Raw genomic sequence first — 25,821 nt, 5'->3', positions numbered from 1 at the left:
TCAATGGTAAATTGTAAACCCCTTAGATACCTTTGTCATGTGTTGATCTATATACAAATGCTGGATCCTATTATACAATAGGCTACCTTTTTAGAAGATATGAGACACACAGATAAGAAATGTGATTCTTTTTTTTATATCAAAGCAAATTCATCTGTAGTGTCTGTATATCATGCATGTTGTTGGTGAATAGCAAATCCATAAAACCATGTTAACTTTCAGTAAAGATTAAAAAAATCTAAAATACAAATTAAGGCATGTTGGCTAGTAGGCTTGTTTTGGACATTTGACAGAAATTTTAAAGAAAATTTAAAGATTCTCCGCTCCAAACACTGCCACAGTTCACGCAGCGCTGCGCAGACGGATCGGCGTATGACATCGAAGTACCGCGTTTTGATTCGCTTTCGAGTCGTTCTCGCGGTACTTCGATGTCACAAGCTGCGCACCGCGCGCCGCATACAGTCGAACACGCCTCGAAAGATGCTGTTGAGGGGTGGGGTCACATAGATGGGATAAGAGAGGGGAGGGCTAGATGACGGAGCGATAGACAGTGGAAAGAGAATTACGGTGTGAAATAATATCGGAGCTATGGTTTATGAGCTGAAATAAAGAGCAAGAGCCAGAAGAAAACGTCCTTTCTGTCCATTCGAAAATGAGGTAATTTTTTCTGTTACTTTGGGTTATTGTCGGATTTGCTGGTGTATCGATTATTTTATCAATCACAGTAACGTTATACATCGAATGTAAATAACAAAACGATACGTTACGATGAAATGATTATAGTGTCCAGCTCTTATTTATACAGTCCCTCAAAGTCTTTGAAGAGGTGACACGGCAGTGCTATTTTATTAATGTATCATCTTATAAGACATCTTACAGCCTATAACGTTACGGTCTATAAATAATAATAATACTATTAAACATTTACTACTTTGTATACATAAACTAACAGTCATAGGCTTATAACAATGCACGATGTTTAAAGGTATTTTAAAATTAGCTTATTTACTAAAGCGCAGGCTAGGCCTAGATTTACATCCTCTGTATCCAAGGACATTGGATGTGCGAGCAGTGCATTGCCCACGGCACTGTGTGCATAAAAAGCGGATAACTCAGCGTTAGTCATTGCTATGTTGCTCCATATGCTACATTTTTTGAAATACATATTTTTACTTTACTTTAATTTCTGAATAAAGTCTAAACTGGAATCTGAGTCTAGATATTGCGAATACACTTGTTCGGCTTAATTAAAATGTAGTATCTGAAAAAGCTTGCCCTGATATTTAATATATTATTGAATAAATAATGTAAAGATTGTGAGAATTAAATTAACAGTTGGTAGTGTTTATAAGCATTGTCTGTCATTCAACAGGCGTATACTTTTATGATATTGGTACAACATAAGACAAAACACTGTTTGCATGTATTTCAGCCCCATCGAATAATGTTAAAAATTAAAATATCAACGCGCTTTTAAATAAGTCCAAAATAATATGCTCCGAGTAATATGCTGTAGTAAATTACTATCTCTGCCCAAGCAGGGTGATTCATTTGTCATTGATGTTGTCTTGATATTGACAGATATCTCTCAATATTTCAGGTACTAACAGGACCCAAGATGTTCATAAATTAACAGGCTTCTTAAACAATTTCCAAAAAAAGTGGCACATATAAAACTATCCCACCATGCACCCTTCCTCTCGCCCATCCGTGCCCCCTCGTTCCCGAAGATTTGACAATAGGCACATAGAGGCAAAACCAAGCCAAGGGACTAAGAAGGAGGACAAAAACATGAACCCTGCATCATCTCGTCGTGGCACTCGGGGACCACCTGAGACTTCCAGGTTAAAGGGCCCCAGTCAAGGTCCACGAGCCCCAGTAGTTCAGCCCAAATTGTTTCGTCCACAAAAGATTGGTGCTCACGCAATATCAGCAATCTCAAAACCAAAAAGTGGACACACTGTATCAAATATTGCCCCAGCTGTGGATCCAAACTGCAACGAGCCCAGCCTACCTTGTTTGTGTTGTGATGGCCATTCACCTCAGGATAGTAACAGCCTTTTTAATCACAACCATAACAATAATAACACTGTAACCATCAGGCAACAAATGAAACTTCCACCACCTCCACCTCCTCACAAGGATAAATTGGCTATTTTAAAACATGATGTCAAAGAAGATGAGTGCAAGCCAGAAGTAAAGCAACCTCACGCCATTCCAGTGGAGGAGAGAGATGAAGAAAATGGCAATGTGGATGCAAAAGATGGAGATGACCTCAAGAACGGTGACAACAGTGTAAATGTGAATGGCAACATTGATGTGAATGGAAACGGCAATGGTGGTGATGATGACGATGATGATGAAGATGATGATACTCTTGTTCCTTCTTCTTGCAATTGCCCAGAATCCATGCTGGACTTCTCTCTTACATCTTCTACCTCATCTTCTTCCACATCCATTAGCAGCTGTTCAGATCTGGAGTGCGACTTCCCCGATACATTTTCAATGTCATCACAGGATCAAGAGGTCCCTGATCCGTCTTCTCATTCCCCCGTCTCTCATTGCCCTGCCTTTGAGACCAGTGTCTTACCATTTGATCACAACACTTCTGCAAGACCACCATTTTCTCTTTGCTCGCCTGATGAAGGCTATCCCTCAGCCCCATCCTCCCCCGGCTCTGACTACACAGACAGAAAGGCATCAGAAGGAAAATCTATTAAAGTAAATCTCCTTAATTTTTTAGACTCAATGGAAGAGTTAGGCAAAGTGGATCTGTTCTACCGCATTGTTCATTTGGCACGTTGGGAACTGGACAATGAGTTGATTGTGAGAGATAGGATGGATCACCAACAGAAGCTTCAGAGGGTCAACAAAGAAGTTAAATTGGCTTATCTTGTGAAACTTCAGGAAGAAGGATTGGACCTTAATAATGAGGATATTCCCAGAGTTTTGGATGAAATAGAAAATACTGACATTCCATGGAAATTGTATAAAAGCAACAAATCGTGTGATTCCCAGGAATTTTCTGATGCAGGGGTGGATCTGACAGCCCCTTCTGACTTTGATGAAACCCCTGTTCTTGATTCTCTGGCTTCGTCACCACTGGATCTTCTTCCCCCTCCCAGACCCCCAAAACCTCCAAAAAGGCATGTAAGTGCCCAGCCAGAATCTCACATATACACAAACATCAGCAGACATGTTTTCTCAGTCTTGTCCACCAATGAAACTTCAACAGTTGTGTCTGATCCTACATTGCCTACATTGTCATCTTCACCCCCAACCTCAAAACCACCTGCACTTCCTCCTCCTCCATCACAGCCTGTGCCCTACTTTACTCTAAATACAGACTCATCCACTCTCATCTCCCCCACACCACCCATTCCACCTCCTAGAAGACGTCATAAAGCCCGTCTAGAGGCCCAGAGGCTTGCTGAGCTTAAAGGAGAAAAGACCACCCAGTCCCTTCCACCTCCAATTTCCAGACCTCCTCCACTGCCACCTCCACCTGCCTTGACCACACCTCCAGCTATTCCACCTCCACCATCGCTCCCACCCCCTCCATCTTTTCATGCATTGGATGTAGAAATCCGAAAGTTGCTTGCACTGGCAGGTCTTACCCAAGCTGAGTTGCTTAAACTCAGTCCAGAGTTGGGAGTCTGCGTAGATGTTGTTCTGGAGAATGAGAAACAGTCAGCATCCGATATCTCTGAGGTAGGAGAACTTAGATTAAACAGTACACAAAAGGAGTTGGATTCCAGATTGAGAGAGGGAACTACATTTGGGAAAGTCAGGTCCTCAAGTGCAAAGGAATTAGATGTGCTCAGTGAAGAGGAAGATTCTAAAGAAGAGCATAAAGATGCACACAGAACAACAACCTTCACGGAAATGGCAAGACGACGTAAGAGAAATAATGGAAACTGTAATTATAGCTGCAGTTGTACATTTGGATCTGATCTTACTTTACCTTCCAACGCCTATTACAGTACGGGACTTAGCAGTGCAGACATTCCAGATGTTAGCTTTGGGAATTTTGATTATACTTCAGCAATTTCTGACACCCCTCCTCCTCCGCCTCCAAGACCTTTGCCCCCTCGTCCACCAATAGTCTCCAATCCTCCTGAACTTCCCCGTCTCAAGCCATGCACTGTACCTGCCAATGCCTCTCGTCCAGAAAGATTTGACTGGCTGATAGCTTTCACCCCAGATACAGAGTCTCCACCCCTTGAGAAGCAAAAACCAACCAATGATGACACGTTACAAAAATCAACTTCAGGCTCAAAAGTCACAACCTTTAAAGAACTACGCAATAGAAGCAAGCAGGGTTTACCACCAGCCCATGTTCTATCAGAACCTGATCCAGCTGTAGTGACCCCAGATCCAGATTTTCTGTACAACCTGAAATGGAGGAGAGGGAAGATTGATGGAGATGGCTGGGAATATACTTCCCAAGCACAAGCCTCTTTTCTCCAGCCACCACCCACTCCTGCCTCATTGTCACTTTTCAGGGAAATGTGCCACCTGAATATACAAGACCGGCAGAGTCCAGCAGAACCCAAAGCTTTCCAACAAATTGGATGTTCAGTCAGTGATGGCAGCCTAAGGACTATTTGTGATGAAAGATATAAAGAGGGTCAACCCAAAAAGATGGAAGATGGAGAGAAAGTGGAAGTTAGAGGAATGGCAGATGGAGCATGGACCTTTGAATCCAGGACAACAGGTAAAGTTGCAAATACTACATTTTGGTTTCTGAATTATAAAGCTTACAGAGTTCTTCACATTGTACACCAATGTAAATTTTTAAGAAAGATAGTATATAAAAGAGTTAAATGACAATGAGCTGATGACATAGTGATGAGCCATAATAGAGTCACTCAGCCAAATCTGGGGAGAACTTCAGGATGCAGCAGGGTAATGGTCCTACTGTATGTTATTTCTCTTGATGTCATAAAGCTTTTTTTATTCATCCCCTCACCTACACCATATTCTGTACATCTTTACAACTTTCTCATATACTGTATTTTATTTCTACCTCAAATAAAGTCAAAGGGATTTCATGAGCAACTTTAAATTATGTCACCACGTAAAGAATATTTTCTACATCTCTTTCTTTTGATTTGCACTGCTCCTCTCTGTACTGTTTCTGTATCTCTCCAATGGTAATTTGCCTAGATCAGGTTACTTCACATTTGACATCAGATATATTTATGGCCTCTAATGTGCCTGGAAATCGAGTAGCAAATGTATTTTCAACGGAGCCCCATTTTTGTTTGCAAGGTTAATACATTAAAGCTATAATATTACGTGCCTTAGCAATATACACATTTATCTTATTCACAGATATTAGTAAGTAAACAATTTACTACTTTAGTTTGTCTTAAAGTTGCATGGCTGTGTATCCATGCATTTTTTTGTTTTGTTTTTTATGAGTAAACTGAATCATTATTGTTGCATTTTTCTTCACTCTTTTGGTTGTCAGATAGCCAGTGAACATGACATTATGCTTTTAAAGTCGCCATAACATCAAAACTGACTAATCTTATTTATTAATATAATATGGCAGTGTTCATTATAAATAATTTATCCGTATGGGTAATTATTATTATTTTGCATAATCAAAATCAGAAAATTTTCTCTTGTGGCAATCATTAAACTAGACGGCTTGGCCGGGAGCATCCGTCAACCCCGCCCCCTTTAACTGTCAGTCTGCTGTGAGTTCCATTTCTAAACAAAATGCCTACTTTTCTATATCCAATCAATTCACGGTGGCAAACACAAGCCATGTCCACTAGTTTTCTTGTGTGATATTCCGTTTCACTCGGAAATACGTCACAACACGTAAGTAAAGTCGATTGTGCTTTCCGGTTCACAGGGACTTTTAAGTGTAGTAAATGCATCATTTAGACCTTTTAACCAATCACAGTACAAGCTGACAGATTTTGATTTGCCATAAGAGGTAGCAGACACAAGTAGGGAAAAGTAAACGGAAAAACCTGAATAAATCATAATCTAGAGATGTGCACAGGATGATAAAAAATTAGGCTATACTTTTTCAGTATACTACAGAAAGTGTTTATCTTGAGAAGCCTGTGTGTTTGGAGTCCTTCCATGGCAGGTGAAATGTGATCCTACTCCAGCTCATGCAGTAATATTCTAGTTAGGGAGTGCTTTCTCGTACAAAGTTTAGATCAGATACGGTGCTGTTATGGTTTCAATTAACTAGGGATGCACCCATAGGATTTTTTTGGGCCGATACAGATTTAAACAGACAACTTCTGGCTGATGCCGATACGGATATTAAACGCTTGTATACAATACTATATAGTTGGTCTATTTGCTAGTTTATTTCTGCATCAAATAATTTTTACTGAACATGGATTGGATCTAATTAACATTCAACTGACCAACATAATAAGAGAGGCACAAATTAAGCTAAAATAAATATAATAAGACAGCATGACAACCTTCAAAGGTGGTTTTTGCTATTCAGCATTTATTTTATTAACAACATTAACTCGTTTTTTACTTATAATGGATTTCTTAATGCAGTTAATTAATAAACAATTGGTATCAGCCTTTCTCGTGCTATTGCCGATATGCAGATGGTTTCAAATTCATAAAAAATCGGCCGATAAATATCGGCGGCCGATAAATATCGGCGGCCGATACATCGGTGCATCACTACTATTAACTGCCATACAAATAGGATTTTTGTAAAAAAAAATTCTGAAGAGGATGTTTTAGAGTTAAAAACAGCAACTAAAAACAAAGTTGTGACCGCCAGCACTCTGTGAAGGTTATCAGGAGTTAAATGAATAGTTCAACCAAAAATGAAAATTCTGTCATCATTTACTTACTCTCATGTTGTTACAAACCTGAATACATTTCTTTGTTCTGATGAACATGTTTGTGAGCCCCATTCGCTTCCATAGTATTTTTTTTCCTACAGTGGAAGTAAATGGGGCTCACAAACGGTTTGATTACAAACATTTCTTAAAATATTTTGCTTTGTGTTAATCAGAACAAGGAAGTTTATACACTTTTGTAACAACATGAGAGAAAATGATGGCAGAATTTTCATTTTTGGGTGAACTATCCCTATAATCTAGTAATTACTATATTTTTTTAATTAATTCATCGTTGGACAATGACTGTTATCCATATTTCTTTCCTCATTTGTTATGGTGTGTTATGTTATACAGTGTTCAAATCAGGGTCCAAAATTAACAATTACCATGATGAGACAATTCTCATGAAAATTTGCAATTACTGAGAATAAACTGTAGGGCTGACCCTTGCTTATATAAGCGTCGCCAATGGTTAAAACCAAAGCATTTACTACAGTCAAGAAAACAGTACAAAGAATTAAAGTTTCGTAAAGTTAATTTTGAACCCTGGTTCCAATCTTTGTATGGTTTAGACCCATCAAGTACTCTATACATTGAATACATTGAATTTTGTAACATCTTGCTTCATGTTTACATAAATGCATTCTTTCTTTTTCAAAATGACACTAACATGTTCTCCATTCTCTCTTTTTCTCTCCCTTTCTTCACTGTTTGCTGTGTTTTGTCATTTTGCCCATTCTTTTTATTCCGGATCTCCTCCATTGCTATACTTTCATAATTCTTCACCATCTTACACATTAATACTTCTCTACACCATTTTCTTATTAAAGTGTCCACACCTCCCCTGTCTCTCTCCACGCCTCACCCTTTGACCTCACCTTATTTCCTACATTCTGGTCCCATGTCACAAGCCTCACAATTGTACCACACTGACTCTAACAGGGATCATGCCGTGCATCAATGCGAGGGTTCCATAAACATTTCAAAACCATCAAGCATAAATTCCACCTTTAACCCTAGCAGAAAATATACAGACTATACAGATTCCCTGTACTGTACTGATACAGAAAACAATGCGTTTTTGTTCTATAACCAAGGAAATGATTTTAATGCTAACATGGATTCATTGTATCATGAGTGTAAGCATGGGAACAGCTTTCTGGATTCGTTGTACTTTTACGAACATGATTCAGAAAATAAGAAAACCAACTCTGTGTATAACAGTCAATTAGATTCGACAAAAAACGACGAGTCCCTTTATTACAATGAAACATACAAAAGAAACACCCTAAAGCTTTTCACAGACCCAGAACCACCAACTTACATTAACACACTCAATGACGGCGACATAACGCCATATAAGAACATTGACATGGAAAGCTACATAACAATGCGAAAGCTCAAAAAACAGAGCTACGCGAACAACAACAGTTACAAAGATACACAGTTTGATTCACTCTACTCCTATTCAGATCACAACAGTAATAAAACCACTACACAAAATAAAGAGCAGATTCTGTCTTTTCCTGCCTATTACCTGTACCATCCCAAAAACTGCCCCCTGCATAAAGGGGCACCCCCACGGCTGTCCCCCGTAGGTGCAATCTCACCTCCCCATAGATCTGGACCTCCTATTCCTGGCACAGATGTTGCCCGACTCTGTTCTCCCCTTTTCCCTCGAAGTCACACCCTTCCTGCCCTTGCTGCCCCCCTTTATTACCCCTACCTTTACACCCCACCTGTTGAAGCCCCTCTGCAGAAGCCATCAGTCCCTGTACCTCACTCTCAGCAGACTCCTTCACCACATACTTTAAGTAAGAGATCAGTGCATTCATTCTCATCTCGCTCTATTTTCCACCTCCATCTGCTTTATTTAAATGTATAGCACCATGTTTGTTTGTTGGTGTGTTTTCAAGTCTTGTTTTGTTGTATGTGGCATGAAGACTTATTATTCATTATTTCATGCTACTTTTTTACTGTCACACTGTTAATGTTTCTTTTTGTTTGCGTTATTTACCATGTCATATAATGATGTTTAGCATGTTTTGTTGTTCACTCACCTCGTTTTATGCATGTGGCAACTCCAACTGGGTCAACCAATGTTCTTAAATGAATAAATATTTTATATAATTTATTCATTAATATCTCTATAAGATATAAGTTTACACGTGATTATCATGTACTGCATTCACCAAGATGCATTATCTTCTGTTAATCGAGTTTCTAACCCCACCCTTTTATCTCCCATCCTTGTAGCTGTTCGCAGCGTCTCATTTGCTGGCTCTGAGCAGAAAAACGTGGCCTGGATAGGAGATGATGCAAGGCCCCTAATGAGAACTGAAGGGCTGTCTTCTGCGTGCCTGCAGGAAAAGAAATGTAAAGTATTACATAGCTTGTCGTTATCCAATTGATATACAGCATTGGTTCATATTTGTAAATCAATACTTTCATTTTTTGTATTTTTGTGATACAGCTCTTGTCAGTTCAGTCAGTGTGGCAGTGGAGGCCATTTTGGCTCAGTTCAAGTCATCTAGGACCCTTGTGCAGAAGGTTTGTTCTTTGCCAGTGTTTTCTTTCAAACTTACCATCATTGGTCTTGTTCAGACAAACAGCAAAAATCAAATTTTGTACAAAAAACTGTATTTTAAACCACATTCCTAGGGCATTTGAAATCTGATTAAAATTCAAAATACAGATTCAATATATTCAAAATATGTATTTTTTTAATCAGGATGTGACACATATGTAACATCACACAAAGTGCAATTTATATTTATGAGTTGGGGGGTTAATTACCAAATTTAACCTTATAAAATATTAATCATTGACATTAAGTACTCCACTGCATGGCTGGCCAGTAAAGGCCTTAGAGATGAAAAACTAATGCCATGGCCCCCTTCTTCACCTGACTTAAACCCTATTGAGAACTTTTGATCCCTTCTTAAGCAGGACATTTACAGTGAAGGTAAACCGTACACCTCTCTGAACAGTGTCTGGGAGGCTGTGGTTGCATCTGCACAAAATGTTTGTTCAGACCAGATCAAGTCACGGACTGAATCCGTGAATGGAAGGCTTGTGACTGTTATCGAAAAGAAGGGTGGCTATATTGGTCACTGAGTCTATATATTTTTTTATTTTTTTATTGTTTTTTTTTGTAAATGTAGAGTTTGTTTGTTGTTCTCACTTTGACAGGTGAAAGGGAACAGGTGAGATGGTAGAATCTTTGTTTTTAATTTGGTTGCCTAGTAATTCTTCACACTAATAGTTGCCTAATAATGATGTACATAGAAATATTCTCTTAATAAAGCCAAAATTTCACTTTTACTACTTAAATGTTCAGGGTTGAGGGTTTGTTAACATTTTGAATTGACCAAGAGCACTGTAGTTGTACAATAACAAAAGTAATCCTCAAAAATACAACTTGCCTAATAATTCTGCACTCCCTGTATAAAAATGCTTGTTTCTGATTGGCCTGTCAGGGCATTCCAATGTATGTTTTTAGTTTAATATTACACAACAATGAAATATAAATATGTCTTTTAATAACATATATGACATTATATTTACAAATGATTTAACCAAATAGTGTGTTTGTGATATTTGAACGTCTTGTTTTATCTTAAAACCAAAAGTAAATAGGTTTTCCTCATGGAAGGTCAACATTTGTTAAAAATGAGCAAATAAAATTTTCAAGTCAATATTTAATGTTCCTTACCTTACTTATAAGTTAAATAGCTGTGTAACAATCAGGAAAACGTACAGGCAGCATGTTATCGCAAAATAATAAACCCCTTCAATCACACAGTCTTGGCTTATTTCTGAGATAACAACCGGCTGCCTATATATTATCCCTTACATAAAGTCAAACCATTAACACCACTTCAACTTGATCTGAACATTCCCACTTAATCCTAAAAGTCTTGGAATAGAATTAATAAACAAATAAAGAATTAGTAAATCATGCTTGTTTGTTCCTTCTCTCTTCATGCCACGTTCATACACTATCTTTTTCTTTCTCAAGTTTCACACAGTAGATCCGGTACTGCAAAGTTCATATTGTAAACATGAGCTTTGTCAATAACTTATTTGCTCACTAACCTCATGCACCTTTTCTGCTTTCACCTCTATCACCTATTTTCATTTTCGATCTACTTCTTTTATTCATTTTTAAACACTTTATATATTTCTTTCTTATGTCCTATATTTCTTATTTTGCACATTTGCATCTCTCTTCTATCTTCCATTGCTTTTTCTTGACCTTTGTTTACAGGCTCTCTCTGGAGACAGCAGTGTAAATCCCTCTCTGGGTCGCCTGGTACTGCAGTGCCTTTGCCCAGCCCTGCGCAGTCTGCTCTGTGATGGACTCAAACCCCATCAGAGTGACCTCATTTCAGGCAGAAGGCCAAATTCACCATGGGGATTGGTTTTAGCCTCCACCAAACCAGGTATAAGACACCTGGACCCTTATAACTGGCAAAAAATTAACTTTGGTAACCATGTCATTTTTTATTTCCTACATCTATTTACACCGGGTGTTCTGACTTCATCTGACCTCATGTGTTTTTTGTCATGCGTCATGAATGTTAAACACAACTGTACCTTTTCTGTACCCTAAAGATTTTGTACCTTTACAGGTATACTAAACATAATACAATTTTGTACCTTTTTGGGTAGCCTACATTACTGTAGATGAAGTATCTATACCTTTAAAGGTACAGTTAACAGTTTTTGTATTTTTTGGTGATGTATCTCTTTAATGGCAGGTATAAAGATCATATTTATTGTTCCCCAGTGCTTTTCACATCATCTTCTCTCTATGCATCTCCCTTGTTTTATTCTCTTTGTTCCTGGCACTCGTTTTCTGTACAGCACACACTGATTCTGTTGCCTTCTTTTCTAAATGTAATAATATTTAAAAATGTCTTTTAAATTCCTCCCTTTTTGTGTGTGGTGGTTGTCTAGGCCCAAGCACACAGGCCTTGCACAACCTTCAGGCTAAAGTAGCGGGGCTTCCCCAGCTTAAGCAGAGCAGACACAGGTTCAACGCCTTCCTGTTTGGTCTTCTCAAGTAAGCCACAGCTTTCCTCATTTTACCTCAAGTACTCTACAATAACGTTTTTGGCTAAATGAGTTGACTATTTTCCTGTTCTTTAACCCTGTCACGCAGTAACAAGCTTCTGGATTACTGGTTTTCCCATCTGCACTCCTGCTGTGGTAGGTATCAACATGTCCTGTAGTACCTTTGTGGTTCCATTTGTAAAATTTACATTCATGCATTATCCAAAGTGGCTTATAGTGCATTACAAGGTATACATTTTATTAGTATATGTGTTCCCTTTGAATCAAATCCATTACCTTTGCACTGCAAATGCAATGGTCTGCAAACTGAGCTACAGCTTTGCTTTATTTTACATAACATGGTAGTTGGTCTAAAATGATAATTTTTTATGGCTGGTCTTGAGATTTAAAAACTAGAACTTGATTAACTATTAGATCAGCTGGTTTGTTTGTACTTTAAGATGGTCCACCAGCACAGACCAGCCTTGACCATTTTCCAAAACAAAAAACTATTAAGCTGGATTTCACTGCAAGACTATACAGGATTAATTGATGGTCTTAGCTTTTACCTGATTCCTGTCAATAACATCTAGCATTTCCTCTCCTGCAGATGTGTTGGAGACTTTTTATCGGCCTTCGTCCTTCATGCGACTGTCACTCACTTCTTGTCAGCATCTTTTTGAGGAGCTTCTTCTTCTGCTACAGCCTCTTTCTCTTCTGACCTTCAACCTCGATCTGCTGTTTCAGCATCACCACCTAGACCCCACCTCCCCGACTCTCACTCCAGCCAGTCACAGCTCCGACGTACGTAGTCCGCCAAATGAAGACTTCAGCTTCTACTTGTCTCCAAAGGGGCTTTTCAATGGCAGTGGCCATCATCTTGGAAGCGTATTAGAGCAAGACCACAAGGCCTTGGATTTACAAGGCCCTAATTCCAATCCAGGCCTCACAAGCCTGTCCAGTCATGCTTTTGATGTGTTTGAAGATTCAGCCTATCGCAATCCTGTTTCAGGTGTCACCAAAGAAGAAGCCAGTCCTTCATTATCATGGCTGAAGGGAAATGATATTCCAATGCATTTTAGTAGTGAGAGTGGAGCGAGTCTTTCTCAGCAGGCAGGCCAGGCTTTTCAGCAAGGTTGGGGGGCGGTTATGCGTTTGGGGGAGCGTTTGGGGCAAAACTTTGGTTTGGCCACCTCTAGCTCCTCAGAGGATGTTAAAAGCCCCAATTCACAAGATGACTTGAAGACGGCCTTCCCACTGCATCCGAAAAGTCAATTTGAAAACGGACAGCAAGCAAGAGAGGAGCTTTCCTTGTGGGATCGTGGGACAACTGTTCCTTGGAGCTTTGGAAGGCTTTTTGGAGCTTCTAAGAGCCCCAACAACCTACCAACAACAATCAGGTTTGATTATACTTGTGTCTAGGACTATTGTGTACAAAAGTTGTCACTGGGACGGTCCTACAGTATGTATCATTTGGGTTATAATATGTACCTCTAAGGATGTACCTTTGAGGTACCAGTATGCACCTTTGAGGAACCAATTTCCACCTTTAAGATACAAAAGTCTACTTTTTGAAAAGGCACCACACAAGTGACAACTTTTGGACCTTCTTGTATAGGTTTGTAATGTTGTCATAACCACAGCACCATCGTGTGACATGGTGTGCATGCCACAAACTATGAAAAAGTAAAGTCTCGCCCAGCGAGATGTCTTCAAGTTTGTGTGAACGCAAATGGCTAGCAGACAGAGTTAATGCGGTATTTGTAAGGGGAGGCAACTGATATTAGCGATGACCCACTGGCTTGTGAGCAGAACAATGAGGCAAGAGCATCTCCAGAGCATCTGCCGTTGCTAAGTAACCCAAGCATTGCTTTACATTGTGACAAGCACCCATTGGCGGAAAAAGAAATCAGCAACTATGAACATGCACGTTTGTTAAGAAATGTATATCTGATCCTTGTTTACATTTTTATATTTCAAAATATATGTATGCATATATATAAGCCTATATGGATCAATGCGTGCGTGCACGTACATGCATGACTACATGTGCGCCCACTCACACATTTTATAACCACCACACCACCTCAGTGAATTGGTGCATTACCATCACGATGGTAAAAAACTGCAACCGTCACAGCCCTATTTTTGTACCTTTTATTCTGATAGTGTAGGAGTATTTCATGTCAGATGTTTTTATTTGTAGTCTCTTGTGCCTTTTCTCAATTCATCTTCCTGATGCTCTTCCACAGACGGCCTTCGCAGTGGCTCTCACCTGGGGTCTCTGTTCTTAACCGCTTTGTGATTCGTGGCCAGGATCCTCCATCTGAAAAGAGAGAGAGAAACACAGATGAGGAAAAAGATGAAAATGAAAATTGCAAGAAAACCAGAGATCAACCGAAGCCCCCGAGGTAAAGTTTCAGTAAGATGTTTTATTGTTTTGATTTTTTGTTAAATGCTCAGGCTTCACTATCTGGTTTTCTGGGTGATAAATTGAGAAATGAAACTCAATAGTCCAAACCCAGCTTTTATTGAAACAAAGCTGCCAAAAAGCTTTATGTGAGATTTTGTCTCAATATGATGTCATAGTGCGATGAAAGAATGCCTTTGCAGAAGAGCAACGCCTACTTCATTGTCTCTTTAACCACGCCCACTGATTAATGCATTTAATAGGACATGAGAAAGATGCAAATACAAGAGTACTTAACCAATTAAATTATTTTTCTAGATCTTTTGACATTGTACTCTAAAACATCTCGAAGCAAGGAAACAGCTAAGCGATTAGTTATAGAGATTATATCAAACATAAAGAATTGTAATTGTTGTATCAAGACCCAGATATTAATTTATTTTAATATTGTATTATTGTTTCCCCCTGATTCTCAGTCTTGACGAATATTGTTTTGTGATTTATTAGGGTGATCAGAACTCTGTGTGACTACACAGGCACTGGTGCAGAGCTGAGCTTCAGGAAAGGGGAGGAGCTTGTTCTGTTAGGAGGTGTGGACCATGACTGGATACAGTGTCGTCAAGGTGACAAAGAGGGCCTTGTTCCCATTGGTTATGCTTCACTTGTCATGTGACTTATACTTATTTCCACTTGTATGTTTGTGTGAATATCAGGGGATATAGACTACTGAATAAGGAAAATGAAACCATATTAAGATGTAGTAATTCGTAGCAGTGTTATGTGCTTATTTGTTTATCTATGAGCCTTGTTGCCTGGTTTGTGATGTCTGAAATATTTTCGGTGGTATATACAGACACTATAAATTACTGTATAAATGATAAATAAATCGTTATATATTTACCATAGACTTTACTAAGATAGATAGACAGATAAACAAGAAATAGAAGTAGTGAAATGAAAAGAATCATGTTAAAAAAATAAAATAAAATAATAATATTGTATTTATTATCAGGTGTTCTGCCATAACAAAATGCTTCCAGAAAAATGCTTAGCACATAGTTATCGAAATACAAAATAATATTTACAAAATTATATTACATTACATTACATCACATCACATCAAGTCTATAAATAAATATAACCAATACTGGTACAGTTTGCACCACTTTTACTATTATACCATAAGATCAGCCGTATTTTGGCTTATTTTGGGGCTGTATTAGACTATTTTACTAAAATTTGTTTATTTTATAATCAATGATTTGGTGTTATTAAATATTTTGAGCTAGTCAATCCAAAAAAGTAAAAACAATTAAAATGAATTCTTTAAAATAATTATATTTGCTATCCTGTGTACACCAACAATTAATAATAAAAGAAAGATGAACACTTGATTTTGCCTAAATATGCCCCAAAAAGAGCAAAATCTTTCTTTTTTGAAATATCAGATTGGTGTAGCTTTATATAATTTCATTATAAGAATTGTTGTAACTCTCAATGGTAATAGTCAAATATCTCAGAGCTGTAGTGTGTAGATAATAGTTTAACTTTTCTTTACAATGTGATGGTAATGTGGTAAGATCTGTATCATCATGAGCTTGATAGTGATGACTATGCATAATCTGTACTGTAATATTTATGAGGTTTGTTGCTGGAGAAACCATATACTGTATGATTGATAGCATTAATGATTTTCTTTTGAATGGATATTCTGTGTTGGTTAAATACTTTGAATCGGAGGTCTACATATAAAACCTGCATGAATGTGTATGAATGTGTCTTTAAATTGTCACTTAATCATTAATACAACTTTCCTTTTCATTTGTGAGCATGCATAGGTACATAACTCAAAATATTCACACTCTGTGCTAAGGATATGGGCTTGGATTGTAGTAAGAAAGATCTTTTTAATATGAGCTTGCTTCATCTATTAAATGACACTGTATTTTCCAAAAACATGAATGTGACTATACAACATTTGTGTCACACAACAGCAATTTCAAATCAAACGTATCTTGACATAAACATTAAGGAAGAAACAGAGTATGCACACTAGGCTGCTATATCGCACACTCATTGACGGATGAAACTGAAGCTGTCAGAGATCTGGAGAAAGTTGTCATGTTAATGTGCTAGATTGCATGAAACACAGCTTTAAGTTTTAGTTTAGTTTTAATTTTGAAGTTGTTGGATCTACGTACTTTAATTATATACACCAGTTTAACATTGATTGAGTCAAGTTTTCTTAAAATGAAAATAATTTTTATTACTGTTAATTTAATTTTAAGGAAACATAATTCATGTGCAACCGATGCCCAGAAGGTTTTTTTTCAGTGTAAGTAACCTGGTTGCCTTAAATTAAAATATTAGTTGAATCAATTGTGTAAAAATTGTTGTGTCAACTAATATTTTTAAATTTTGTTTTAATTTTAAAGAAGCAATTTGTATAATCTGCGCCCCTAGAGGGCGCCAGATCAAATCAATAACAATGACGTAGATTAATGACGCTCTGAAGCCGCGTAGACTGATGGGATTTGTTTGTCTTTAACTCAAACGCTGATGGCCATCAATCAGACGGGAACGAGAAATCATGTTACACATGAGGTAAAGTAATCACGTTTTATAAATGTTGTGTTTGATGACATCATTTTTTTCATTATGTAAGGTTTCATGTAATGTTCAAAACGCAATTGTTAGTTGTTAGTCATAGATGTTACAGTATAAGTCCAATACGATGGTTTGTTAACACAGCACAGAATTAAGTGTTCAGATGAACAAACTTACCATAAAAAGCGAGTGGCCCGACAGACGCTATTACTTCCGCATTTGTCCACGACACTGTTGTCATGTGGTTTTTACGTCAGTAAAGGGTAACGTAGATATCCACGTCATTTACAGGCGACTGCACTGCCCCGTGTCACTGTTTAGAATGGCAATTTACAAGTAGTTGAAAACATTATAGATATTGTTAGTAATCAGCTGGACAAAATATATAACACTGGACTAGTGGTTTTTGGATATTTTACTGCAAATATCTTACAAATTGTACCTTTAATGCAACCAGGTTATTTACTTTTTTAAAGTTGAACCAGCTATTTTTTTTACAGTGACGCGAGATTCAGTTATAATCTTACCTCACAGTGCAAACTGCAATCATAAATGATTAAGGAATTTTTGTTAACTTATTATTTTCATTATTATTTGATAGCTGATAATAAAACCTAATAGCGTTCATTAAAAATATGTACAACCCAGTCTCTTTTTTAGGTTAACCACTTGGCAAAATCATTAGTGTGTGACCTGTACTCCCGCTGAAATTTATTTAAAATAATACACACATTCTAGCAACAAATTGATTAAACTTATAACCTACAGGTTTTTGACTAAATATATTATTTGTAATGCATTTGATATTATTTAAAATTGTTTGACTACTTGACTGGTTTCCATTAAAGTCATTAAAGTCTTAACAAATTCAAATGATTATGAGCTTGTTGTGGGACAGTGTGAAATGTAGATTTACAATTGTGAGTTAACATTTGACTTGACATGTGATTTGGAGAAAGAAAGAGTTGTTGCATCATATATATAAATATACAGTAGTGCATTGTTTGTTGTTAATTATATAAAATGGCCTGCTTTCTATCTGTTCCTCTTGTCTATCTCTCTATCTATCTCTTGTTGTGTGTGAGAAGACTTTTGTGTGAGTTGTGTAGCTCTATGTGATATTGCCCATTGCTGGTAGCACATTTAAAGCATAATATGTAATGTACCACACTCCTGAGGTCTCTCATTCCCTGTCAAACAGCTCTATGCATGTTGGTGTTTGTAAATAAACCCAATAAAACATGAAAAAAATGTGTATGGCTATTGACGTGTGTTGTGGTGAAGTATCTCTATGAGATACAGTGCGTTTTATAACTTCCAGATTCTTCCAGTCAATTCTTCCAGTCAGCAATTTAAGGTCTTTTCTGCAATGTAAGGAATTCACTTAATGGATCGAAGGTCCTTAAAGGACAAACGTGATAAAAATAATGCACAGGCATGAAAACCTGATCATCAAGAGAATAATTAGACCTTTTGCAATAATCATGACTAAGATTTAGAAAAGTATTTTTCAACCAGATTCATTTATAGCAGAGACTATACATCCCATAATCTTACATCTTATTCTAAAACATTTCATTTTTATTACATAAATAAATGTGGGCCCCCCAAAGAAAATTTATCACAAAAAAACAGTTCTAAAACTTCACATTTTAATTAGACACAACATTAAATTATGCAAAGTAGTGCTGCCTTATTTTTTTTAGGTTTAATTTCACAGAATTCATGATAAATTAATGTATTTTATAAAATGTCATAAAACTGGGGCCCCCCTGGCACCATCTCGCGGCCCCCCTGGGGGCCCCGGACCCCAGTTTGAGAACCACTGATATAAGTTATACACTGCACCTTTGAAACCAACACCTGCTGAATCGCACATTTGAGAACAAGTTCAGTAAATACAACAGGCTTTTCTTATCTTCTTAAAGCAGTTAATATTTCCTATAGACAGAATATTAAATAGCTGTTTTCACTATATCTGCAATCTCTGGTAACTACACCATCTTAAATAACCGTCTGATTGTTTTCCATTTCAGTCAGTTCCAGGTAACTGTTAGTGGATCAGCATTCTTTCCGGCAAGATAAGCACCTGGAGAGAGGCTGAGCGAGTACGGTATGGCACAAGGGTATGTGGAGGTGTGCAGTAATGTCATATCATCCGCATTATAAAAGCACACCTGACACCTGTCACAGTCCAGGTACAGCCCTATCCTTTGTGGTTTCACTGTCAGATCTATCTCTTTCACTGTGTCATACTCTTTGATGCAGTATCCTCGGTCATGCTTAAGGTGAAGTCCAATGTCTTTGTTCAAGTTACTTATACATCCGCCATCAAAGCCCACACTCCAGTCTATCTTCCCTCCTACGTCCACCTCCCAGTAATGTTGTCCTGACTGAAAGGTTTTGTGGGTTCTTGCCACAGGCCTGTAGTCTTTGTGACGCAAAAAAATTCCCTTTTTGGATGTGCGGACGACAGAGCGACTATCCGTGGACACCCGCAGGTATGGGTCGTGACAGTCATATATGACATTATGATCAGGGACTAAGAAGAAAAAACAATAGAAGATATGAACAATGTTAATAAGACATGTACATGATATGCTGATATTGTACTGATATTACTAATCCTAACCTGGTTTGATGGAACCCAACATCTCTTTCCACACACTAAACTGCAAGTGAGTTTCACGAAGGCCAAGAAACAGATTATTAGGTGTCACGTTCAGATCTTTCACCGCTGATTTAAACCTAAAATGCAGAAGATTAGGTGAACTTGACTATAATATTTGCATTGAGAATGATGTTGGGTACTCTTGAGTACTTACTGTGTTGTTTGAGAAACACTTTCATTATTTTCATCATTGTGGTTTTCTTCATCTTTCATTTCTTCAACAAATTCCATCCCTTTCTCAATCCACCACTATAGGAAAAGGCCAAACAGTTTTAATAACAGAACTAAAGCAACAATATGAATACATAACAATTACATTATTAGCTGATCAGTTATATAAACATATAATGTACTTTATGATAATTTTTGTTTTCCGTGTTTTACTTCTTTGGTTTATGTACAAATTGTTCTACATCCTAAATGATGCATCTCAATTAGTTTGAACCTGCAGAAACCCATCTGGCTGATTCGTCTCTAAGACCGAGTGTAGAATTGCTTCTTTCTCTCTTCCATCGTTCAGTTTTTCCTCAATTTCTGTTCTGTTTCTCTTCATCTTTTCCACCATGTCCTTCTCTTCTTTCTCCAACAGTTTCTTCACCTCCTCTTCTTTTTTCTTCAGGAACTGATGCATCTCCTCAAACTGAGCAGAGATCTGGGCAGAGAGCTGTCTGGATCTCTCCTGTGGCAAAAAACAAAAATATCTCTAAAATAAGGGTAAATGTTGTGCTCGTAATGGTTATCTATGTTTACCATTATGTCAGCCTTAAAAATAGGATGTGTCTCTATTTATTTCAAAACTTCAAAAAGCAGTATTTAAAAAAAATCTACTATTAAAATGTAAAAATACATTTAATGTGGCCATTTATTTTGGGTTGGTTTTTCTAAAAAAGTAAACACACCAGCTATGCAGTGCTGTAAACATTGCTAAGTAAGAGTATTTTGACCAGCCTGACATATTAGCTTTAGAGTATAGTATTGAGGTGTGGGACTATCTACCAGCCAAAAGTAGAAACGTGTCATTACCTCATTAATGGTGACATAAGTGCAGAAATGACAAATCATAAGTCAGTATGAGAATCAGTATGAATGGATGTATGGACTGGTATTTTTTACCTCAGTTTTAGAGATCTCGTGAGTCTGTTTCTTCATAAGGGCCTCCAGGTCTTCGTTCTCCTTTGAGAGGAAACTCAAGGGTTCTAACAACGAATTCTATAACACACAGGACAGAGTTGTTTGTGTCTGATCACATTTCACACGTCATCTCAAAGTTATACATGCAAACATACATTTTGAAATACGCTAATTTATCTATTGTTCAAACATTTACGGTCACTAACTCGTTCTTTACTAAGATCTTTTACACATTTAGAAGTATATTTAGAAACTCATTAACTGGAATAATACATTTTTGTGTCTAAAAGCAAAAACGTTGGTGTTTGACGTCAACTCAACGTTACAGCTAGGCGTCAGTCCGATGTTGGTTTTTGACGTCAATCCGACGTTACAGCTTGACATTAGTCCTATGTTGGTTTTTTGATGTCAACCGCCGTTGGTTTTTGACATCAACCCGACATTACAGCTTGACGTCAACCCGACGTTACAGCTTTACGTTACTCCAATGTTGGTTTTGATGTCAACCGACGTTGGTTTTTGATGTCAACTCATCGATACAGCTAGTCATCAGTTCAGTGTTGGTTTTTGACATCAATCCAGGGTTGGTTTTTGATGTCAACTCGACGTTACAGTATTGAGGTGTGGGACTATCCTCAGTCCGGTGTGGGTTTTTAAAGTCAACCCGATGTTTGTTTTTGAGGTCAACCTATCATTACAGCTTGACGTCAGTCCGATGTTGGTGTTTGACATCAACCCGACGTTCCAGCTTGGCGTCAGACCAACGTTGGTTTTTGATGTCAACCGATGTTGGTTTTTGACATCAATCCAACATTACAGCTTGACGTCAACCCGACATTACAGCTTTACGTTACTCCAATGTTGGTTTTTGATGTCAACCGACGTTGGTTTTTGACGTCAACTCAATGTTACAGCTAGGCGTCAGTCCGATGTTGATTTTTGATGTCAACCGACGTTGGTTTTTGATGTCAACTCAATGTTACAGCTAGGCGTCAGTTCAGTGTTGGTTTTTGACTTCAGCCGATGTTGGTTTTTGAGGTCAACCTGACTTTACGGCTTGACATCAATCCAGTGTTGGTTTTTGATGTCAACTCGACGTTACAGCTTAACGTCAGTCTGGTGTGGGTTTTTAAAGTCAACCCGATGTTTGTTTTTGAGATCAACCCATCATTACAGCTTGACGTCAGTGCGATGTTGGTGTTTGGCATCAACCCGACGTTCCAGCTTGGCGTCAGACCAACGTTGGTTTTTTATGTCAACCGACGTTGGTTTTTGACATCAACCCAACATTACAGCTTGACGTCAACCCGACGTTACAGCTTTACGTTACTCCAATGTTGGTTTTGATGTCAACCGACGTTGGTTTTTGATGTCAACTCATCGTTACAGCTCGGCGTCAGTCCGATGTTGGTTTTTGACTTCAACCAATGTTGGTTTTTGACTTCAATCCGACGTTACAGCTTGACATTAGTCCTATGTTGGTTTTAATGTCAACCGACGTTGGTTTTTGATGTCAACTCATCGTTACAGCTCGGCGTCAGTCCGATGTTGGTTTTTGACTTCAACCAATGTTGGTTTTTGACTTCAATCCGACGTTACAGCTTGACATTAGTCCTATGTTGGTTTTAATGTCAACCGACGTTGGTTTTTGATGTCAACTCATCGTTACAGCTAGTCGTCAGTTCAGTGTTGGTTTTTGACATCAATCCAGGGTTGGTTTTTGAGGTCAACCTGACGTTACAGCTTGACGTCAGTCCGGTGTTGGTTTTTAACATCAATCCGATGTTGGTTTTTGAGGTAAACCCATCATTACAGCTTGACATCAGTGCGATGTTGGTTTTTGACGTCAACCCATTGCCGCTTGGTGTCAGGCCAACGTTGGTTTTTGATGTCAGGCCAATGTTACAGCTAGAAGTTAGGCTCATATTGGTTTTTGACATCAAACCGACTTTACATCTGTACGTCAGACCGACATGCAACACCCAATGTTTTCATTAAACCCACACACGTTGTCGCGGTTACACGCCTGAACCGAAGTGAACTTCCGGTCTGTATTTATTTATTGGTCAGGCTAGTGGCTTAACTGATCTCTAAAACAAATACCTTGTCGAAAATAAAATGTTTTGGTTTTGACAAAGAAGACGAGCATATATCACAACTGTGCAGAGAGGTTTGGCAGCCAGGGAAGAATTCAAGGTCCTGTAGCTAATATTGTATACATTCATTTTAAACAGTAAAGTTAGCTCAGCACAATAGTTGATACGTGTTAGATATGACAAATGAATAAAAGTTATTTACTTCACTTGTCATTTATTTCCCTAGTTCTCTGAAATAAACTACTTGTTATATATTCTATGTGGAAGTCCACCGGAAGTTGCGCTTAGTCCTCAAAAGCCGTTTGTTTATGTTGTTGCTTTTGAAACCATCAGTGCAATCTGTTTTCAGGTAAGACATCTCAAACATGCAGTTTAGTCTGGGACTAAGTTTAAGCCCTGTCCAGGAAACCTCCCCGAAGTCTCGGTATTTTATAGACATTAATTCACCATACTTCACTGACCTTCCTGGGCTCTGCTGCCTCCTCCACAGGTTTGAACGTGTGTCCCTGATGTTTCACACAATCCCTACAGATCAGACACACTAGTTTCTGATCTGTCTCACAGAAGAGCTTGAGTCTCTCCTTATGGTCGGAGCACACCAGCTTCTCAGGTTCCTCGAACAGTCTCATGGCCCCGCTGTGTGCTCCAGAAGCAACCATGTCCCTCTGGGCTTGTTGTTCGGTCAAATGTTCCTTCACCGCATCCACCATATTCCGTAAGACCCGGTTGGATCGAAGATCCCACATGGTGTAGGGTCTGCGGCATTCCGGACACAATCTGAGCCGGCTGCTGTGGGAATGACTGCTGATACACTGTCTGCAAAACGTGTGGTCACACAGCAAGCTCACTGGATCTGTGAAATCCCCCAAACACACAGAGCACTGAATCTGTTTGGACAGAAGAGAATCCATTGCTCATGTAAAGCCTATATGGCTGTTGCTTTGTTAGGTGTCTCCACAATGAAACAACACAGCTCGTGTCCCCTAAATGTCCCAAGCAGTCTCTGGCACAGAGGGTTTAGATACTGTTTGAGGTGTTGTCCTAACAGCTGTGGTTCTGGCTTTGGGACAAATAACAACACGTCCACCACCACATGCGCTGTGATGGGATAGGTGTTTGGGAAGTCTCCCCCTGCCCATACTTGACTAACACATGTTTGTCTTACTGGTCTAAATAAAGTGAGTCATTTGACTCCCAACACTGATGAACTCCCCATATAAATCATATCACATGACAAACACTTTTACATTACAGCCTGATTTCTACCAAGAATGTGTGTTCAAATGTAACAAAACAAATGGTTGTCTTAAGTTACAAAAGTTAGCTTTGACCTTCTCTGTGATATACAAGGAATCAACAGGTGGTTGAAAAATCACATGAGGATATAATACCAGCAGGGCTTGGTCAGTGCTCAAGCTATACTGTTGTCACGTCTATTATTAGTATCTCTGACACAGAAATACTCCACAGAACATTTTATTTGGTTTATTGATATGGCTTACACTGCAAAAAATACTTCTTACTTTTGTTCTTGGTTTCAATACAAATATCTAAAAATTCTTAAATTAAGAAGCATTTTCTTGATAAGCGAAGAAAATAAGTCTAACAAAATAATATTTAAGTAAATTTATGCCTAAAACAAGCAAAAAAAATAAATAAATATGCCAATGGGGTAAGAACAAAATCTTGAAATAAGTTTACTTTTTTCTTGACACTTAATTCAAGAAAAATTCAAGAAAATTACCCTACCATATTGTTTTAAGCACAAATTCACTTAAATAAACATATTTCTAACTCCTTTTAAGATATTTGTACTGAAAAAAAGACAAAAATACTAAGTAAGAAAGTCATTTTTTGCAGTGTAAATTTCAGTTTTTTATAGAAAACCTCATCCTCCTGGTTTATATTCTGTTATTTTAGATAAAGTTTAAAGTTTGATTTCACATTGATTTAAATCTTTACGACTTTCAATATTAATCTTTAATATTGATTAATATTGAAAGTCGTAACGATTTAAATCAATGTGAAATCAAACTTTAAAATTTTTCACAGAATGTTCTTTACATTATGTAGGATGATTATATGTAGAAAACAATAAATCCTGGGTTTTTACAGACTGGGTCACATATATCAGCGTACATTTCTACTTTTATACAAACACAAAACTATTTCACTTGATTTGTAAAAGACATTTTAAAAGATGTGGATGTGTGTTCATATATTATGTGTTCAGATATTTAGTCCACTAGGTTGTGATGTTATGTAAGGTTCATTTAACTCCTCTTCCTTCCAGTACTAATAATTATGAAATGTGAAATAAACTTATAGAAGCAGGACTATCTGATGTTTACAGTTAAGTTTAGCTCATATGGCAAAAAATGTATTTGGCTAAACATATGTTTTAAATCTTCTAAATACATTTTGTAGAAAGCTTAATTAAATATATATTTTTTTAATTTGAAAAAAAAAAACATTTTTAACCTTTAAATATTAATATAGTTTTCAAAATGTATTCCAGGGCCAAAAATACATTTGTAATTGTACAACCCATACAGCAAAAAAAAAAAAAAAAAAAAAAAATGGCCAAAATATAAAATGTTCATGTAAAAATATACAATTCTAAGTATATTTTTGCAAAATATAATAAAGTTTTTCTTTCCAATCGACGTGAATATGCTTTAAAATATATTAATTTTTAAAATATATTTCAAAATATACAAAAAAATGGCGCAAAAAATATATTTACCTTTATGTAAACATATTTTAAAATATATTTAAAATTGTATAATTTTTGGAGCCTCCTACCCAGCTCCCTTTTCAGACTACTGTCTTTAAACTTTTTTTAGAGAGAGTAAAACTTTGACCTCATTCTATTAAACATCACTATTTTAACTTAAGTTACTGTAATTCAAACAGAAAAGTTGTAATGCCAAGGTTATCGGTTTGATATCCAGAAAATGCAGGAATCAGTTACTTGTGTTTAAAGGGGATATATCACAAAAA

The 25,821-nt window shown here is 37.5% G+C and overlaps 2 protein-coding genes across 5 annotated transcripts; one reads left to right on the top strand and one right to left on the bottom strand.

The window, feature by feature from the left end:
• The first annotated feature begins 43 nt into the window (after nt 1–43).
• Nucleotides 44–19,092, top strand: rusc1 (RUN and SH3 domain containing 1). 4 transcript variants are annotated; one of them, XM_073871991.1, is made up of 13 exons: nt 44–657; nt 1,601–4,717; nt 7,676–8,659; nt 9,102–9,221; nt 9,319–9,395; nt 10,867–10,884; nt 11,116–11,290; nt 11,808–11,913; nt 12,013–12,059; nt 12,514–13,303; nt 14,156–14,314; nt 14,821–14,936; nt 18,957–19,092. In XM_073871991.1, exons 2-13 carry the CDS (start codon nt 1,687–1,689, stop codon nt 18,968–18,970), a joined length of 5,637 nt encoding a protein of 1,878 aa, XP_073728092.1. In that variant the 5' UTR covers nt 44–657; nt 1,601–1,686; the 3' UTR covers nt 18,971–19,092. The 4 variants fall into 4 exon arrangements, with proteins under 4 accessions (XP_073728092.1, XP_073728090.1, XP_073728091.1 ...); XM_073871989.1 differs by lacking the exon at nt 18,957–19,092 and having other exon boundaries at nt 278–657; nt 14,821–18,173; XM_073871990.1 differs by lacking the exons at nt 10,867–10,884; nt 18,957–19,092 and having other exon boundaries at nt 283–657; nt 14,821–18,173.
• trim109 (tripartite motif containing 109) lies at nt 18,515–23,801 on the bottom strand. Its single transcript, XM_055209752.2, has 6 exons — nt 23,280–23,801; nt 20,705–20,800; nt 20,037–20,270; nt 19,746–19,840; nt 19,553–19,668; nt 18,515–19,462 (listed from the first exon to the last, which is right to left on the bottom strand). Exons 1-6 carry the CDS (start codon nt 23,727–23,729, stop codon nt 18,957–18,959), a joined length of 1,497 nt encoding a protein of 498 aa, XP_055065727.2. The 5' UTR covers nt 23,730–23,801; the 3' UTR covers nt 18,515–18,956.
• Nucleotides 23,802–25,821: the final 2,020 nt, after the last annotated feature.

The sequence above is a fragment of the Misgurnus anguillicaudatus genome, chromosome 10 (assembly GCF_027580225.2).
Source record: "Misgurnus anguillicaudatus chromosome 10, ASM2758022v2, whole genome shotgun sequence".
Taxonomy (NCBI): domain Eukaryota; kingdom Metazoa; phylum Chordata; class Actinopteri; order Cypriniformes; family Cobitidae; genus Misgurnus; species Misgurnus anguillicaudatus.
Note: the sequence above shows the minus strand (reverse complement) of the source record. Positions and strands in the feature narration are given on the sequence as shown.

Coding starts and splice junctions, on each gene's coding strand:
- trim109 (XM_055209752.2), bottom strand. CDS start 23,729: ATGGATTCTCTTCTGTCCAAACAGATTCAGTGCTCTGTGTGTTTGGGG. Junction 19,669..19,745: donor AGTGTTTCTCAAACAACACA/GTAAGTACTCAA, acceptor TCTGCATTTTAG/GTTTAAATCAGCGGTGAAAG. Junction 19,463..19,552: donor GTTGGGTTCCATCAAACCAG/GTTAGGATTAGT, acceptor TTTTCTTCTTAG/TCCCTGATCATAATGTCATA.
- rusc1 (XM_073871989.1), top strand. CDS start 1,687: ATGCACCCTTCCTCTCGCCCATCCGTGCCCCCTCGTTCCCGAAGATTT. Junction 8,660..9,101: donor TCCTTCACCACATACTTTAA/GTAAGAGATCAG, acceptor CCATCCTTGTAG/CTGTTCGCAGCGTCTCATTT. Junction 13,304..14,155: donor AACCTACCAACAACAATCAG/GTTTGATTATAC, acceptor GCTCTTCCACAG/ACGGCCTTCGCAGTGGCTCT.